Here is an 18,037-nt window from a genome sequence, read left to right as displayed (position 1 = left end):
CAGAAGACAGTTAGATGGATCACTGAACATTTATAGAACATTTTGTTTGAGAACTAGCAGTAATAAATGACTCACTAAATTTCTGCATGCCCAGAAGTTATGTTCATTTTCAAAAATCTTATTAGCTTACCTAGTTAATGATGGAACATATCTCCCTATACAATAAATGGAAGAAAAATAGAGTTGAAATAGATGGAAGATAATTGAAGTACTGGAAAATCATAAACGTCAACAATACTGGCTGAGTTATGGCACTTCCCTGATGTGCACTCACCTCTGATCTGAGTGTGAAGCTCCTGGCTATAGCTATCTCACAATGTTATGGCAGCCGTCATGAGGCAGGGGCCCCTAGCTCAGCTGCCCAAGTGAACATAAACTTACTGACTCTTTGAGATCATCTCTGTCATGTTGCTATTGATACTCTGTCCATTTTTAAAATTTGAATTAATGTGGACCATGCTGTGCTGAAGGAGGTATTATGCAAGAGCTATGCTCTTCAAAAAGCAGGTGAAATGGCAGTAGCTTCTAGAGGTCTTCAGTGTGAGAAGGTGGAAGAAGGTATATACCATGGCATAATGAATTTTACATATAAATGTGTTCTACAGTAATAGGTCACACATTACAGGATTCTTTATTTCACTTTTACTATAGCCTTATTTATTTTATTTAGAATCTTTATGATACTCATCCTAAATATTTTCCTTGGTAAGTGAAGATCATTTCTTTCTTCACAAGTTTTGTAACAGGTTGTCTTATAAATTCAGTGCATGGATGACTAAGGCGTTTTGAAGACCAGGAAATCATGGACAATAGCAATAGTAGTACTTACCATTTAACTGTTCAGTATTGAATGTTTTCTTATATACAAACAAAAATAAGTTCAGTATTTACATCATTAAAACTTGCATTTTTAAAATTTATTAAGATATATTCAGTGTACAGGGGGATTCATAGTGACATTTCTGATTAGGCTTATATTGTACATTAGTTACATCACCCCCATTGTCTCTGCACCTCAATCACCTCCCCAACTCATTTAAAGCAATTGTGAGAGATTTCTTTGTTCAATTTCATAAGTACATGAAGTCCATAAGCCATATACCTTCACCTTAATCTGCTTCATTCACACTCTCCCCCATTTTATTTTTTAAATTTCTCATTATCATTGCTCTTTACATAAAAATTCTTCAACATGAATCACATTTCATATCACAAATGATAAATTCTTACCCTCTTTCATCAGGGATGAATTTATTAACATGTGACAGATGACTTAGAAGGGTCAGAAAGCTAAGCTTGGATACTACAGATGCAAGTTCAAAGAAGCCAGAGAAATACATAAGTATAGTTTTGAACAATGTACTGGAAACAGCAAATGGTACAAATTCCCAACATGAAACCTAGGATGCTCTTGGCCTGACACCCATGTGTGTACCATAGCTGACCACAGAGAACAATACTCTTTATGCACAGTGATTAATCCATTTCTCTTTGGCTTACTTGATACTTTTTCTTTTCAAATGTCATGAAAAGACAGGAGGGAGAAATGACCCAAGCCTTTTACGTACATATGAATAATAAAACAATAAAAAAAAAATAAATAAATAAGTAAAATATAAAAAAAAAATGTCATGAGAATGTATTCTAGCTGGCAGATTACAAAATAAAACCTATTGGCAAAAGGGTCAGCAAAGAGCAATTTTAAACTTTTCAACCATGACAGGGCAAAAACAAGCAAATAAACAACAACAAAAAACTAAGACATTGAAGTGAGTGGTCCAAAGTACAGTTATCAGTAATGCCTGCAGAGTATGTTGAAATCATAATGATTTATTAAAGTTCTATAACACTTCACTATTATAAGTACTCTTAAAGCAATAAATACTTTTTTGATTATGTCTAGATTAGCATAATACCTGAAATAAAATTTCTGGGTCAAAGGACCCTTTCTTTTTTTTTTTTCATTTTTCTTTTATTATTCATATGTGCATACAAGGCTTGGTTCATTTCTCCCCCCTGCCCCCACCCCCTCCCTTACCACCCACTCCCCCCCTTTCCCCCCAATACCCAGCAGAAACTATTTTGCCCTTATTTCTAATTTTGTTGTAGAAAGAGTATAAGCAATAATAGGAAGGAACAAGGGTTTTTGCTGGTTGAGATAAGGATAGCTATACAGGGCATTGACTCACATTGATTTCCTATGCGTGGGTGTTACCTTCTAGGTTAATTCTTTTTGATCTAACCTTTTCTCTAGTACCTGTTCCCCTTTTCTGGTTGGCCTCAGTTGCTTTAAGGTATCTGCTTTAGTTTCTCTGCATTAAGGGCAACAAATGCTAGCTAGTTTTTTAGGTGTCTCACCTATCCTCACCCCTTCCTTGTGTGCTCTCGCTTTTATCATGTGCTCATAGACCAATCCCCTTGTTCTGTTTGCCCTTGATCTAATGTCCACATATGAGGGAGAACAAACGATTTTTGGTCTTTTGGGCCAGGCTAACCTCACTCAGAATGATGTTATCCAATTCCATCCATTTACCAGCGAATGATAACATTTCGTTCTTCTTCATGGCTGCATAAAATTCCATTGTGTATAGATACCACATTTTCTTAATCCATTCGTCAGTGCTGGGGCATCTTGGCTGTTTCCATAACTTGGCTATTGTGAATAGTGCCGCAATAAACATGGATGTGCAGGTGCCTCTGGAGTAACAGTCTTTTGGGTATATACCCAAGAGTGGAATTGCTGGATCAAATGGTAGATCGATGTCCAGCTTTTTAAGTAGCCTCCAAATTTTTTTCCAGAGTGGTTGTACTAGTCTACATTCCCACCAACAGTGTAAGAGGGTTCCTTTTTCCCCCGCATCCTCGCCAACGCCTGTTGTTGGTGGTGTTGCTGATGATGGCTATTCTAACAGGGGTGAGGTGGAATCTTAGCGTGGTTTTAATTTGCATTTCCTTTATTGCTAGAGATGGTGAGCATTTTTTCATGTGTTTTCTGGCCATTTGAATTTCTTCTTTTGAGAAAGTTCTGTTTAGTTCACGTGCCCATTTCTTTATTGGTTCATTAGTTTTGGGAGAATTTAGTTTTTTAAGTTCCCTGTATATTCTGGTTATCAGTCCTTTGTTTGATGTATAGTTGGCAAATATTTTCTCCCACTCTGTGGGTATTCTCTTCAGTTTAGAGACCATTTCTTTTGATGAACAGAAGCTTTTTAGTTTTATGAGGTCCCATTTATCTATGCTATCTCTTAGTTGCTGTGCTGCTGGGGTTTCGTTGAGAAAGTTCTTACCTATACCTACTAACTCCAGAGTATTTCCTACTCTTTCTTGTATCAACTTAAGAGGTTGGGGTCTGATATTAAGATCCTTGATCCATTTTGAGTTAATCTTGGTGTAGGGTGATATACATGGATCTAGTTTCAGTTTTTTGCAGACTGCTAACCAGTTTTCCCAGCAGTTTTTGTTGAAGAGGCTGCTATTTCTCCATCATATATTTTTAGCTCCTTTGTCAAAGATAAGTTGCTTATAGTTGTGTGGCTTCATATCTGGGTCCTCTATTCTGTTCCACTGGTCTTCATGTCTGTTTTTGTGCCAGTACCATGCTGTTTTTATTGTTATTGCTTTGTAATATAGTTTGAAGTCAGGTATTGTGATATCTCCAGCATTGTTCTTTTGACTGAGTATTGCCTTGGCTATTCATGGCCTCTTGTGTTTCCATATAAATTTCACAGTAGATTTTTCAATCTCTTTAATGAATGTCATTGGAATTTTGATGGGAATTGCATTAAACATGTAGATTACTTTTGGGAGTATCGACATTTTTACTATGTTGATTCTACCAATCCATGAGCATGGGAGATCTCTCCACTTTCTATAGTCTTCCTCAGTCTCTTTCTTCAGAAGTGTATAGTTTTCCTTGTAGAGGTCTTTCACATCTTTTGTTAGGTTTACACCTAGGTATTTGATTTTTTTTGAGGCTATTGTAAATGGAATTGTTTTCATACATTCTTTTTCAGCTTGCTCATTGTTAGTGTATAGGAATGCTAATGATTTTTCTATGTTAATTTTATATCCTCCTACCTTGCTATAGCTATTGATGATGTCTAGAAGCTTCTGAGTAGAGTTTTTTGGGTCTTTAAGGTATAGGATCATGTCATCTGCAAACAGGGATATTTTGACAGTTTCTTTACTTATTTGTATTCCTTTTATTTCTTCTTCTTGCCTAATTGCTCTGGCTAGGAATTCCAGTACTATGTTGAATAGGAGTGGAGATAGTGGGCATCCTTGTCTGGTTCTGATTTTAGAGGGAATGGTTTTAGTTTTTCTCCATTAAGTATAATGCTGGCTGTAGGTTTGTCATATATAGATTTTATAATGTTGAGGAACTTTCTTTCTATTCCTAGTTTTCTTAGAGCTTTTATCATGAAATGATGTTGGATCTTATCAAAGGCTTTTTCTGCATCTATTGAGATGATCAAGTAGTTTTTGTCTTTGCTTCTGTTAATGTGGTTTATTACATTTATTGATTTTTGTATGTTGAACCACCCCTGCATCCCTGGGATGAAGCCTACTTGGTTGTGGTGAATAATCTTTTTGATGTGTTGCTGAATTCGGTTTGCCATTATTTTGTTGAGGATTTTTGCATCAATGTTCATTAAGGAGATTGGCCCATAGTTCTCCTTTTTGGAGGTGTCTTTGCCTGCTTTTGGGATAAGTGTAATACTGGCTTCATAAAATGTGTTTGGCAGTTTTTCTTCCCTTTCTATTTCGTGGAACAGTTAAAGGAGGGTTGGTATCAGTTCTTCTTTAAAGGTCTGATAGAATTCAGCAGAGAATCCATCAGGTCCTGGACTTTTCTTTTTGGGGAGACTCTTGATTGCTGCTTCAACTTCATTTTGTGTTATAGGTCTATTCATAATTTCCTCTTGGTTCAGTTTTGGATGATCATATGTATCTAGAAATCTGTCCATTTCTTTTAGATTTTCAAACTTATTTGAATAAAGATTCTCAAAGTAGTCTCTGATGATTTCCTGGACTTCCATGGTGTTTGTTGTTATCTCCCCTTTTGCATTCCTAATTGTACTAATTTGGGTTTTTTCTCTCCTCATTGTAAAGGACACTTTCTTGAAAGTATTGTTTTATTTCCTTACATATTCTTTGTTTCTTTTTTCTTTCTTCTTAAAAATATTAAAGTTCTACCCAAATCATCTAATGATTTTTTAAATTTTCTTACACTCTAACCAACACAGAATATTAATCTTTCAATAGAGTCTTTGACACTTTGAAAGAATAAAAATATTGCCTTATTTCAATTAACATTTATTTTTGGTATAAACTGTGATGGTGTAAATCTTTCTAAAATATATTTGATACTTTTCATTTTTTAAAGAGTTGGAATAATGTAGCTATTGTGTAATGAGTTAACAAAAGTAGTAATTAGTACCACTTACTAAAAGTGGTGTTAGAGCTATTTTAGTAGAGAAAGACATTATTTACTCCAGACAAATATGCTTTGTAAGTTTGTAGAGTTACTTTAATAACTTTTACTTGTGTGTCTTTGACTTAAATTTGAAATTTGTCTTCCTTAGCAATGTCCTTTTTGTTCTACATAATCTTGATTTTTACTAGTGTTTGTAATCCATTCTGGAGTTTCCTGTGTCGGGCTTGTGAGTCTAAGACATTTGGGATCTTAGGAATTATATTCATTTCATTTGCTGGTTCTTTCTTATGATTATGATCATTGAAATTTTCCAAAAGATAATCTCCTGATGAAAGAAATATCAACAAAGATTATAGCATAAAAACCCTAATAAAATAGGACATCCAGCATCATTCTCAAATAAATTCATTTGAAGAGAACTGTAGTAAAATGATGTCAATGTAACAGAAATTCTGAAGAAGATTATCTTCTACTCTGTATAAAGTTTTCTCCCTATTTTTGATTATCATAGAGAAAATTGTCATGTGTACATAATTAACTGTACAATGTGGATAATGGAATACTGATTTGGAGATAAGAAATGTGGCTTTTAAAGCAATGTAAAAAAGTAATTATCAATTATAAAGTGTTCTTTGGGGTTTCTGTTTGTTGGCAAAACATGATTTGAGCCAAACAAAGAAGTAAAGTGAAGAGTTCCATTCTTGAAAAAGTCTTGCAAATAGCAGCAGGTCTTCAAAACTGCAGGCATCTATACAGAAGATTGTGTATAAGTGGTAGGCCCAGCAGGAGATAAAACTGTCTTCATTGTTTGTTCTACATGCGAATATGAAACGTTCAAAATATCTCTAAATTCCGATGGTGCCAAAATATTGGTTCTCAGTATTTTACTATTTTTAGTTTTTGAGAACTATAAGAAAATTTCTGAGATCCCAAAATTCAGTTATCAATAATATGTTTTTATTCTTATTGCCAGTGGCAAAACTCATTTAACCACTAAATTTGAAGAACTTAATATGTACTTATTTCAACCTGAGGCCATAGTGCCTTCTGCAAACTTACCAATAAAAGTGTTCTTTCTGCTCAAAACAGGTCAGATCCCACTACTACTTGCAGTTGGCAAGTAGCATCATGAAGCTTGCATAAGGAAATAATATCTTTTTAATAGTTGATGCACAGATATTACCCTCTGACGCTCATCTGCATTATGAAACAATGCAAAGAATATACTTTCATTTGGAACTTGTCATTCAAATTTCTGTAAGAATGACTTCAGGCTGTATGAACCTAACTAAACTGTTGCTAAGTAGAACTGTATCCAAGGAAGAGCTAAGAAAGCAATATGAAATATATGGAGAAAGTGGCAAGTGGTTGTTTGGGTGGTTTGTTTTAAATTTAGTTTTTAGTTTCTTTTTGTTCCATAGCATTCAGCCCCAGTCCGTCTCCCCTCAAACTTTCCCTTTTGGTAATAGAGTCTAAAACCCAGGTCTCACTATGGCATAGAGAAATAAGAAAATAGGACAATGGAAACATATTGCTTAATTTGTTATCTATATATATATATTCATATATTTAAATCATTTTTTAGCTCCTGATGCCAAGTTCTTTTTGTTTTGCTCCTTGTAACAACTCCTGTTTCATACATAAATTTTGTAAAAGTTAATTGAAGTTTCAATGTTGACACATTATTCCAAGGTCACAGAAATGTAGGCCTATATTATTTCATTTAATTAGGAAAATTTCTACAATACACTGTAATGTGTGGTCTGGCAGATCTGTTTCATATTGAAGGATTTCACACTTACAAACAGATGTGAAATTTACATGAATATGTATTGAATTTTATACGTAATTGAATGCTAACAATTTTGGCTTTTGTAATCCATAGAGTTTGCTTTTTTAATGAAAGCTCACATTTACATAAATGAATGGTGGCAAAGAATTTTATTTAAAAAGGTACAGTAGGCTGCAGAGACTTATTAAGAATCTATCTGCTTGAACATAATTTTAAATAGCAATGATGGTACTACAGCTTTTATCTTTTGACCTTGTTTAGTATCTTAGTGAGAATCATGATTGAGAATTTCTGCAGAACCTTCTCATTGAGAATAATTAGAAAATAAAATAGAATGGGTTTTCAGAAACAATGTGGATGTAAACTACTTGACTGTCATAAAGTGCTTCTCAATGATTTTGCTTTGCTCATGAAAACAAAAGGTTATCTCTTCCTGTCCATTTTAGTTTTCAATTATAAGACATAAAGACAATTTTGTTAATGTGATAGAATAATCCAAACAACAGAAAAAGTCTTTTAAGGAGACTTTAGAACAATAAGATCTTATAGTTTATAGAAAGGTCGTACCATCCATTCATATTAGATTACTAAAACAGTTACTTATTTTTAGTTTAGTTGTACATGTTCTTCTAATTTAAGAAACAAAATATATTCTATGATTCTTATATATTCTGACTAATCTCTGGCCATTTAATTAAATGTATTAAGATTCTAGTCCAGTATGTTAAATGTTCATAAAATTTCTAATTTGATGTACAAAATAAATTTTGGCTCTTCTTTAAGTGTTGAAAATATAAGAAGTTGCTACTAAAATATTTAAAAATATGTAGAAGTAATTGCTTTTAAAATGCAAAGATGTTGTGATAGTATGAGATTAACTCATTTGGTTAGAATAAAATTTCCCCTAATAAAAATTTAGGAAACATTTAAAAAAAAAAACCAACACTACTCTGTGAAGTGTAAGTTTTACCAATAATGCAACTGAACCACAGAAAATTTAACTTTCCAAGGTCATGAAAGCAAGTGGCTATGTGGTGCTACTCTTGAGGTTAGGCAATGTGTCTCTGAAGGTCATGTTCTGAAGCACAACTCTATTCTCTTCTGATGTCAGTGGTTATATTACACATCAAGAATTGCTCCATTCATCTTAGTTTTCTCAAATGTAATTGCAGGTGCTTGCTCAAAGTTTCAACAAGCATGGAAAAATTAAAACTGTTAATGTATGGAAAATTCAAACAATTTCTAACTCAAAGAGTATAACTTGAATTTAAGAAAATTACATTTGGGTATAAAGATTAACATTTTGGACATTATTAAATTTATACAAAATTACAAAATAATAAAATAGAGTAATACCCCAGTGAATGTGAACCACCTTAAATTTATTTATGTGGTCTTGTGATCAAATCATGTATTTCCTATCCTGAATTATTACTTCAACCCCTGATTTACCTTGCTTTTAATGGCATAAATCCTTCAACTTCCTTAGAATAAGAGTGGGCTTCTTCTCATTCCCCAAATGCCATTTGAAAACAGGTACAGTATTCTGTTTTGATCTACTGAAGAAACCATGACCTTGATAGTAAACTGTCCTGATGACACAAAAGACATTACAAATACATTATTACCTCCAAGGTAAAATTTGAAATTTGTAAATGCTAATGTGGACAGAGTAATCATAGAGAGCATATCTTAATCTTGAATTAAAAATGACTTCATTTGCTTTTCTTAGGGCATGCTCTGACTCCATGGCTTTGTTAACTATAGTTTTAGATGATACAACCTACAGCATTTTTCCAATGATTTTATAAACATCAAAATCAAACTCTTTTACTTTTGGATGAGATAACCAAAGTGTAAAACAAAGAGTTCCTATTTTAAGAACCCATTCCTGTGTGTATTTTTTTTGAAAATGAATATTCTACAGATCAACACGAAAAATGAGAACAGTCCCTCTGCTGCTGATTGTGATACAACTGAAAATAAAAATTTCGTGTAGTGTGAAATTTAAAGAGAGCACTGTGCATCTGTGAGTGAAAGGAATTACTTTGAACTAAGCAACTGACTCAGTGTACATACACTTGTAAAAATGCAAACACGTAAATGAAAGAAAGGAGATGACTTTGAATATGCAAGCTGATAGCAGAAGAATGTTGACAGGTGCAAAAATTTTGAAAATATATTATCATTCCTTGATATTTTTCATTTGGTCACTTACACATCAATACAGTTCAGGACCGCAGTAATGTCAGCAGAAGACTATGATCAGCCTATTCTCTCTGAAACTCAAGTTTAAGGATTTTGTTTCTCCTAGTAAATTCACTCTTGGATAGTGCATCTTAGTTGGTATTTGAGATCAAAATTTCAGATTTCTGACCAGACTGACCACTAGTGACATTCCATGTGATCACTTTGTCAGTAAGAATGTACTCCATAATCCCATATATAAATAAGATTAGTGTTCCCTGCATATTTAGAGAGACCACAAGGATTAATGAAAAAAATGGAATAACTCTTCACATATCTTTCTCATGAAAATAAAGATAGCATAATAATAAATATATATCTATTCTTCTCATATATAGTTCTAAGAAATTACTATAAATTCTCTCAATTGTTATTGTAAAAATATGTGTTGGATAGTCGTACTTACTATTACTGCATTTATGCCAGTGGAAGTACAAAAAGTTAATAGTTTGTCTATTATTTTACAATTATTTAAAACCAAAATTAGAATTTGAACATAGGTTTTCTAAGTCTAAAGCACAAGTTGTTAAACAATATAATATACCAGACATCACTTTCTTTTCAACATAGCTATACTAAACTTTGGTGAGTTATTTGTTTTGTTCATTTGCATTGAAGAAGAAATTCCCAAATTTAACAAATATATGGCATAATTTTAATAAGTTAAATACATTTTAGCTGCTAGAAATTTCACCAATATATAGGCAGCTGGAAAGAAAGTAGCTGAATAGATATTCTATGTTGACTAATAAAGTAGCTATCATTGATTTTATATCTTTAGTATTTGAGGTATTTGAGTTTTCTTTAATGTATTATTTGATATAATCATGATATCACTTTTAGTACATCCTCAGTATTAATTGAATATTGGAGTAATATCAGTTAAGTCCAAACAATTGAATAGTCTGTATGGATTTCTGTTCGAAAAACTATAGATAATTTAAACCAAATAAGTGAACATAATTTCCTTCTTTCTCTTATCATTACTGCTCCTCACTATTATAGTGAGTTCTCTCTAATATTTCATAAATGGTACCAAATAATTCCCAATTCCTGAAGTATTGTCTATTCCCTTCTTTCTTTTATTAGAAAGTTTTCATGTTTGCTTAGATAACACTAATTTTCCTGTCTTCAGGCAATAATTTTATTGACCATCCTTTCCTCTTTACTTATATTTGAGGAAATTTTAACAATTGAAATAAAATAGGATTAAGTTATAGAGTGTTTAAAAATATTTGTTCAAGATTTGTTTTGGAACATCCATTCTTGATTTAATAAATAATTTCTGTTAGTAACTGTGTGCAAAGAAATCTGTCCATAAGACACACCATAAAGAATAGAGACAAAGCCTGAGTTGTATTGAGTTTGCTGTCATTAGGAATCAAGTAGTGTTAAATTCATACTATGAGGCAGAGAGCAATGATGGTGCGTATCAGGGAACCTTTCCCGGGCTGGGGATCAGAAATGCTTTCTCTGAGAAAGTGAAGCATAAGCTAAAATGTAAAGAACATGTGAGTAAAAGATAGGTTGGTCATAAAGATTCAGAATGGGAAGTAATGCAACACTTAAGGTAGCTCAAGATGATGTATAAAATAACTAGGGAAAAGAAAAAAATCTGGAATTCTGGAAGTAAATAGGACCGTGGACGTTGATGAGATTGTTGAAAAAAAAAGAGGACTGTATTATATAGCAACTTGTAGCCCATATAAAATATTTTGGTTGTTGTCCTAAAACAGTATTAAGCAGTAAGATCTAGGTCACAAAATGTTTTAGTTTTTAACCTAAAAGAAATGACAAGTCATTGAAAAGTAAAGCAAATTTTATTTGTCAAAGACCACTCTGGATAAAGATAGACAATTAAATTAAAATGTTGGAAATAGGTTGACTATGGGAAGAGTAATTAAGTGAACCTACTTAAGCTAGGCACCTTTGGCTAATATCTGTAATCCTTATTATTCTGTAGTCTGAGATAGGGAGGATCTTAGTCACAGACCAGTGAGACCATCTTCATGGGAAAAGCTGGGTGTGGTGGTATGCCTCTGTCATTCCAGCTATGGCAGGAAGCTTAATACAGGAAGATTGCAAGTTCAAACCTGTATGCCAAAATCACTGGAGCAAAAAAGGTTAGAAGTATAACTCAAATTATAGCATTGAGTTACTTTCTAGTAATGTGAAGCCCTGAGTTCAAATACCATTACTGCCAAAGTAAAAGAAAATGTACTTGGTTAGGAAATTCCTTCAGGAATTACAATCAAGTTTTCCCAATTGACTCAATACAGAAAGAATTGGAAATAGTGCAGGGCAAAGGTGAATCCTTGGTTTCTAGTTTATGCAACTTGGTGCAAAATTTTGCATTTCCTCAAATAATATGTTCTAGAATAGATCAAGTTTGGTTTGGTGGTTGATAGCAAGTGAAGGCCATATGAAATATTCCACAGATCAATAGGGAAAATCAGAACAATCCCTTTGATTTTGTAATGCTACTATGAAATTCCAGTTGCAGATATTGTCTGTGTGGGCAATGGGATTCAGTGAGAAGAGAAGACCCTGTAGGAAAAAGAATATCTAAGTGATTGACATACAGATGGCTATTGCCTATTAATATTTGAAATTAAGTGAATAGTCTTGCAAGTTTATAGAAAACACATTGTATTTGGGCTGGGATGTAGCTCGATGGTACAGCGCTTGCCTAGCATGCGTGAGGCCTTGTGCTCTATCCCAGCACCAAAAAAGAAAAGACAAAAAAAAAAACCTCTCCCCCAAAAACACGTTATTTAATCTTAACAGGAAAATTTGAGAAAAGATTTGTAATTTTTGGCTGCTCCGTATTCTTGGGGGAAAAATTAGCACATTTGACAATTGTGGATTATTGTCTTTGTTCAACTTGTCCTCAGGCTATGATAAGAATAAAATATTGCAAGGTTGGTGTCTTTGAAATCAGTCATTACATATTGTTCTAGTACTTCTTTCTAAATTTTAAATCTAACCTGTTGTATAACATTGCTTGAAAATAGATGGCTTACTTTTTAGCTTGGTGGCAAATCTTGAGAAATAAGTCATCTTGTACATTCAGGTATTGATATTCATATCCTGCACTTTGCAACAAATTGAATATTGGAAACTGGTAGGGGCCTAAGAGGTTAGAATTTGTAGGCATGAAAAACAATGAATTTGTGATTTAACCAGGACAGTCAAGGGTGAAATTAAATAGATTACAGAAGCCCATTTCCAAAGTACAGACGTCAGCAGCTAACCTGTCTTTCCTGTGGCAGACAGATTATTCATGGACCATAGAGAACATGATCACACTCCCCCAAATTGCTTCCTAGTCTTCACTTTGATCTCAATTAGGATATTTTAAATACATAAGACATCCTTCTCTATTCCATCTAAAATTGCTTTCTTTTTAAGACAATTTAGAATATGCTTATTGTTATTGAAATGCTTTTTTACATTTCAAAACTAATTATACTTTAATGAATGCATCATTATAAAACAAACACTTTGGCTGTTTTGAATAATGTTATTAATAGATTATTTTTATGTGTCTGACTAACCTCTCTTCATTACCATTTTGAGTCTAAAAATGTTAAAAAAAATGTGTTTTGACTGATACAGAAGTATCTGTTGTACATGAAAATATCCTACTGCAAGGATTTAGAACTTGCTAGAGTAGTAAAGCTTTAGTGGTAGTCAGCTAAATGGGACAGACTAGGAAGAAGTGTAGTTGGACCTTTTGTCCTGGGCTGGTTCTGCTAATAAGGGAAATGTGAAGACAGAGATTTCTGAGTAGCTTTCATGGAAGGACATTCAATGGGTGATAGTAGTTGCACAGACTACAGTTCAGAAATTTTCAACAAATATTCTTTCAGGACCAACTCTTCTCAAGTTCTGATTACCCAGAGTAATGACACAGTCTTGGTTTGAATGAACCCTTGTGAGACAGAAGATTCATTAATATGTTTTATAACTGGGTAACTAATCCAGTGGAATTCAGTGGATATTGTAAGAATACAAAGAAGAGGTGTTTAATCCACAATGACAACAAGGAAAATTTTCTAGGGAAATGATGTCTTGTCAGATTTTTGAAATAGAAAACCAGTGAATTGGCAAAGAAGAGGAGAAAGTGTATTTCCCGCAGAGGTGCCACAAACAAATTTTGTTAATGTGACTAGAGAATGAACTATGAGAATAGAAAGAGTAGGATGGCAGACAAAGCTGTGATAGACAATGTATTATTTGGCTTATCTCTAAAATATTTTTATCCTTAAGTAATCAACTGGTGAAAATTTTTAAGTATTTATTTCCAACTTTCCCCTTCTTTCCTTCTCCTTCATCCTGCCTGCCCGTAAAGTGACCATTTGGACATCTATTTGTCTAATAATATTCACTCTAAAGTATACACTTTTATCTACTCCTTGCAACTATGATGGTCTTATGGTAGTGGATATGTATATATAAAGGGAACAGTATTGAAAAATAAGTGCTTTCTACCATATAACAAAAGAAATAGTGAACATTTCAAGAATTTGCTTCTTTAAGAACCGATCAGGACACTTTTTCTCTCTGTTCACAAAATGAATGCCTCTGCCTTCTTGATATCCTATTTCTACTCTGCACTCTTTTTATTCTTTCAGTCATTTGTGTTATTAGTAAATTTATTACTAAACCTCAATGCAAAATGTTACTAAACCTTTGTGTGCATACGTGACTTTGTTCTTCTAGTCTCTACCTCTCCACACAAGTTCCTTAAAGAAAGGAGTCATTGATTCTTTTTATTCTAGTGTGATACATAGGTATAATCTATACACTAGTACATAGTAATTAATGTACTAATAAGACTAAACAAAGCAATAAATTTTAAATGTATAAAGGAATGAAAAGAAACAAATACAATATTATGAGAACATGGAAGCAAATTCTGACTGAGAAATATTGTAAAGCTTTTATGGAATAGGTAATTGATATGTATGGAACAGTTTTTATGCAATAAATGTCCACCAAATAAGAAGAGATTTTCTAGGGGGAGACAAAGGCAAAAATGAATCTAGGTAAAAAAAATATCTAAGTCAGACATGGTGGCTCACATCTGTAATCCTTTATACAGAAGAGGCAGAGATCAAAGGATCACTGTTAGAGTCCAAGTTAGGCAAAAATTTCATGAGACCTCACCTAAACCAGTAATTGGACATGGTGACATGTGTCTGTAATCCCAGCTGTGTAGGAAAGCATAAATAGGAGGATTGTAGTCCAGTCCAACCATCGCATAAAGTGAGACACTATCTCAAAAATACCAAAGTAAAAAGTGCTAGCGGGATGGTTCATGTGGTAGAGCACCTGCTTAGCAAGCACAAGGCCCTGAGTTCAAACCAGAGTATTGTCTCAAAAAAACTCTTCCTTAAAACTACAAAGTGCTTTTCACCACGTGTAAGTGGTTTGGTATGACTAAAAGGTAATTCTTAGTAAAGGGTGTTTGGGAATGTATTAGTAAATTCTCTGTTGCTATAACAAAATACCCAAAGCTCAGAAATTATAGTGTTTTTATTTATCCTCCTCTTTTGGACACTGAAAACCGAAGACTGGACATTTCCATCTGCTTGGCATCTGTGAAGATCCTCATCATGGGTATCATCACAATAGCAGGAAACTCAGTGTGTGTGTGTGTGTGTGTGTGTGTGTGTGTGTGTGTGTAGGGGGGTAGTTCACACAGTGACACAGGAAAAGAGAGAGGAATTTAGGATCCTGACTTGGTTTATAAGTAAGTTTATAGCAACTTACTCTTATGGGAATTAACTAAGGACCAGGAGAACTACAATTCCATCTGAGAGCAATGCCTGTTCCAAATAACTTCCTCCTGGGACCTACCTCTTAAAGAGAGCACCACCTTCAAAGACTGCCTCATGAAGGACCAAGCTTCCAAATCATGAACACTTGAGGGACTGTTAAGCCATATACAAACCATAGAACTGCACAGCACGAGAAATTAGAAATGTTATAAAGGAAGCATTTAGGCATTTATGCAGAAGAATGTCATTATTTTAAGTTAGATTTGAGTCCATCATAGTTATTTTCAAGAAATGCATGAATGAATATAGGATAAGAACAAAGCTTCTGGAAGAGCAGGTGGTAAATAGTGAGGAACTGAGCTGTGTCAGGATATATAGAAAGGAGAAGAAAGAGTGTAATGAGTATGACTTACTATAGATATGAAGATATTATGACATGGAAATCCTCAAATATGACGAAGATGAAGAGAAAAAAACTGTAGATCTCTTGGCTTTTTTTGCGTCATAAGAGAGGATCCACACCTTAAAATACAGAACAGTGCTCGTCAAAGACATTTTTATCCATGCCCATGGGCATAAAAATTGCAAAAAAATATACAAATAAAGAAACCATGTAATAATTTTCTAAATAAAAATTGTTTCTGCAAAGTTAATTTGGTTTATGTATACACATATGCCATATATCTCATGTATATATGTTCATGCATATATATGTGTGTGTGTCCCTTTTAGATATGTATGTAACACAGGCCTATTGGTCTCCCTGAATAACTCTTTGGAGAGTGCTTTATGTCTCAGAAATGCACATTGTACACTGCAGGTAGAAAACACATTTTATTTGTCATGGTTATTATGGCTCTTGATACTATCTCTTTCATCCATAACAATGTGATAGTAACTTATTAGCAGCATTTGAAAAATGAATTAATCAGCACTTCTGATTGACAGGCACTATTTTGCACTTAAGAATAATAGAGTGTGCTTAAATAATTTGTATTTATATGTTATTGTCCAATCTACCTAAAATAGTTTCTAAAATGCTAATGCTATATATTATTAAGTTATTGTGTTAATATTACATTGCAATTACAAAATCTGACTTAAAGATTGTATATATTCCATTAGGTAATGTATAGTATTATGTAATGCTTTTTAAATCTTAATCTCTCACTAAATATATGTATATATTCTTTCTTCCTTTCTTTCTTCCATTTTTCTGATCTGCTTCCATTGATGACTCTAAACTTTTGACTCCAGACTGGCAATATGAGGGTAAGATGACAAAAATAAAAATTGCAAGCAACCTCATGAGCATTGCTTGTCTGTCTTTGTTTTATTCTTTTAAGAACATTATTAAAATTCTATTCACTCTCTTTAATTAGAACTTTTATCACAATTAAAGTCCAATTATGTTTGCTTCTGTTGTGAGGCCTTAATTATAATTTATCCTTGTTAATCATTCCTTTATGTTATTTCTTTGGGTTAAATTACCATCCCATTATCTCTCTCCTGAAGGACTTCTCCTTTCCAGTGATCTCTGCTGGTGTTTCCTCGGTAAAAGTTAAATTTTTGTTTCAGTGTACAAAGTGACTGTTTGATGATGTTGTAAGGCATCTATGTTGTTCTTAGCAAATATTTTTAAAATAGTGTAACATTAAAAACAATGATGCATATTAATTTGATGGTAGGATTTTTCTTTATTGATATTAATATGCACCTCATTGAATTTGATCTCCAGGTGAGTGCTCCTGAAATTTGTAATTCTTATCTTTGATCATTTTCTCTCTCTAGATTGCAAACTAGCTAGGGGAGGACCCCCAGCTACCATAGTTGCTATTGATGAAGAGAGTCGGAATGGTGAGTAAGCTTTGTATTTCACCAATGTCTTATCTAAGATGAGTTTCTTTAAATTTCAGCTTTCAATCTGATATGAGTAGAAATGTTAAATGAAACCCTCTACCCCATTTCCCTCTAGTTTTTCTGTTTTATGCATTCAAATTATGCCAGTCTGACAAATGCTTTATTTGATCATGTAATGAGAGACTCTTTCATTGATGAAGTTGTTTATCTCTGATTAAGGACGAGGAACTTTATTGTGAGTCAGACCAGACATGCATACAGATATGGGCTGGAATTTGTGTGTGTGTGTGTCAGTAGGTAGAATTGAAAAATCTTGCATATAATTTTCTAATTTAAGTAGAATATGTTCCTTCAAAACAGTGGACCATGAGGTAAGCCTTATACTAGTAACTTAAATTGTCTTGAATCAGGCAAAAAGTAAGGTTCAAAGCTAGTTAGACATAGTGATTGAGAATGGGATCACTGAATGGGAAACCTGAATATACTTGAAGGAAGAACATGGTGATAGTTTGAGAGCAGAGGAAGAAGTCTGAATTTTCACTCATGGTCTCTGCACAACACAACAACTAATACCTAATTTATACAAATCCTTATTTCCTTTCACAATCAAAGTAAATATGATCTAAGATTTTGTTCTGGAGCACTGTTGTCTCCTCTTTGAACTTTAATGTATGAAAAGATTTCTGGGCTTTGCTTTAAACTATTTTGTGTGTGAATGTGATCTGTGACTAATTTTGTCTACTAATTCTAAGATGGATCTTCCATTGGGTTTATTTGAGTTTCTATTTCCTGTTAAACAGTGTGTTCTTTCAGATTTATATTTTATAAAAAAGAGTTATGTGAACTGGGTTTTAGAAACTGGCCTTTCTTCTGTAATTCAGCCTGAACACACATTGAAAACTTTTATAATTCATT

At 33.3% G+C, this 18,037-nt stretch overlaps 1 protein-coding gene across 7 annotated transcripts in view; it reads left to right on the top strand.

The window, feature by feature from the left end:
- Pcdh15 (protocadherin related 15) overlaps positions 1–18,037 on the top strand; it is a 1,704,270-nt gene that overhangs the window by 1,002,930 nt on the left and 683,303 nt on the right. For 5 of the 7 annotated variants that reach the window (XM_074078885.1, XM_074078880.1, XM_074078878.1 and 2 more), the window contains 2 exons: positions 16,520–16,534; positions 17,054–17,119. In XM_074078885.1, coding sequence (XP_073934986.1) covers positions 16,520–16,534; positions 17,054–17,119 — 81 coding nt within the window. The remainder of the gene's footprint in view (positions 1–16,519; positions 16,535–17,053; positions 17,120–18,037) is intronic. The other 2 variants (XM_074078883.1, XM_074078884.1) reach the window with 1 other exon arrangement.

This window comes from Castor canadensis, chromosome 7, assembly GCF_047511655.1.
Source record: "Castor canadensis chromosome 7, mCasCan1.hap1v2, whole genome shotgun sequence".
In the NCBI taxonomy this organism is placed as follows: Eukaryota; Metazoa; Chordata; class Mammalia; order Rodentia; family Castoridae; genus Castor; species Castor canadensis.
This window is presented reverse-complemented; position numbering and strand designations above follow the sequence as displayed.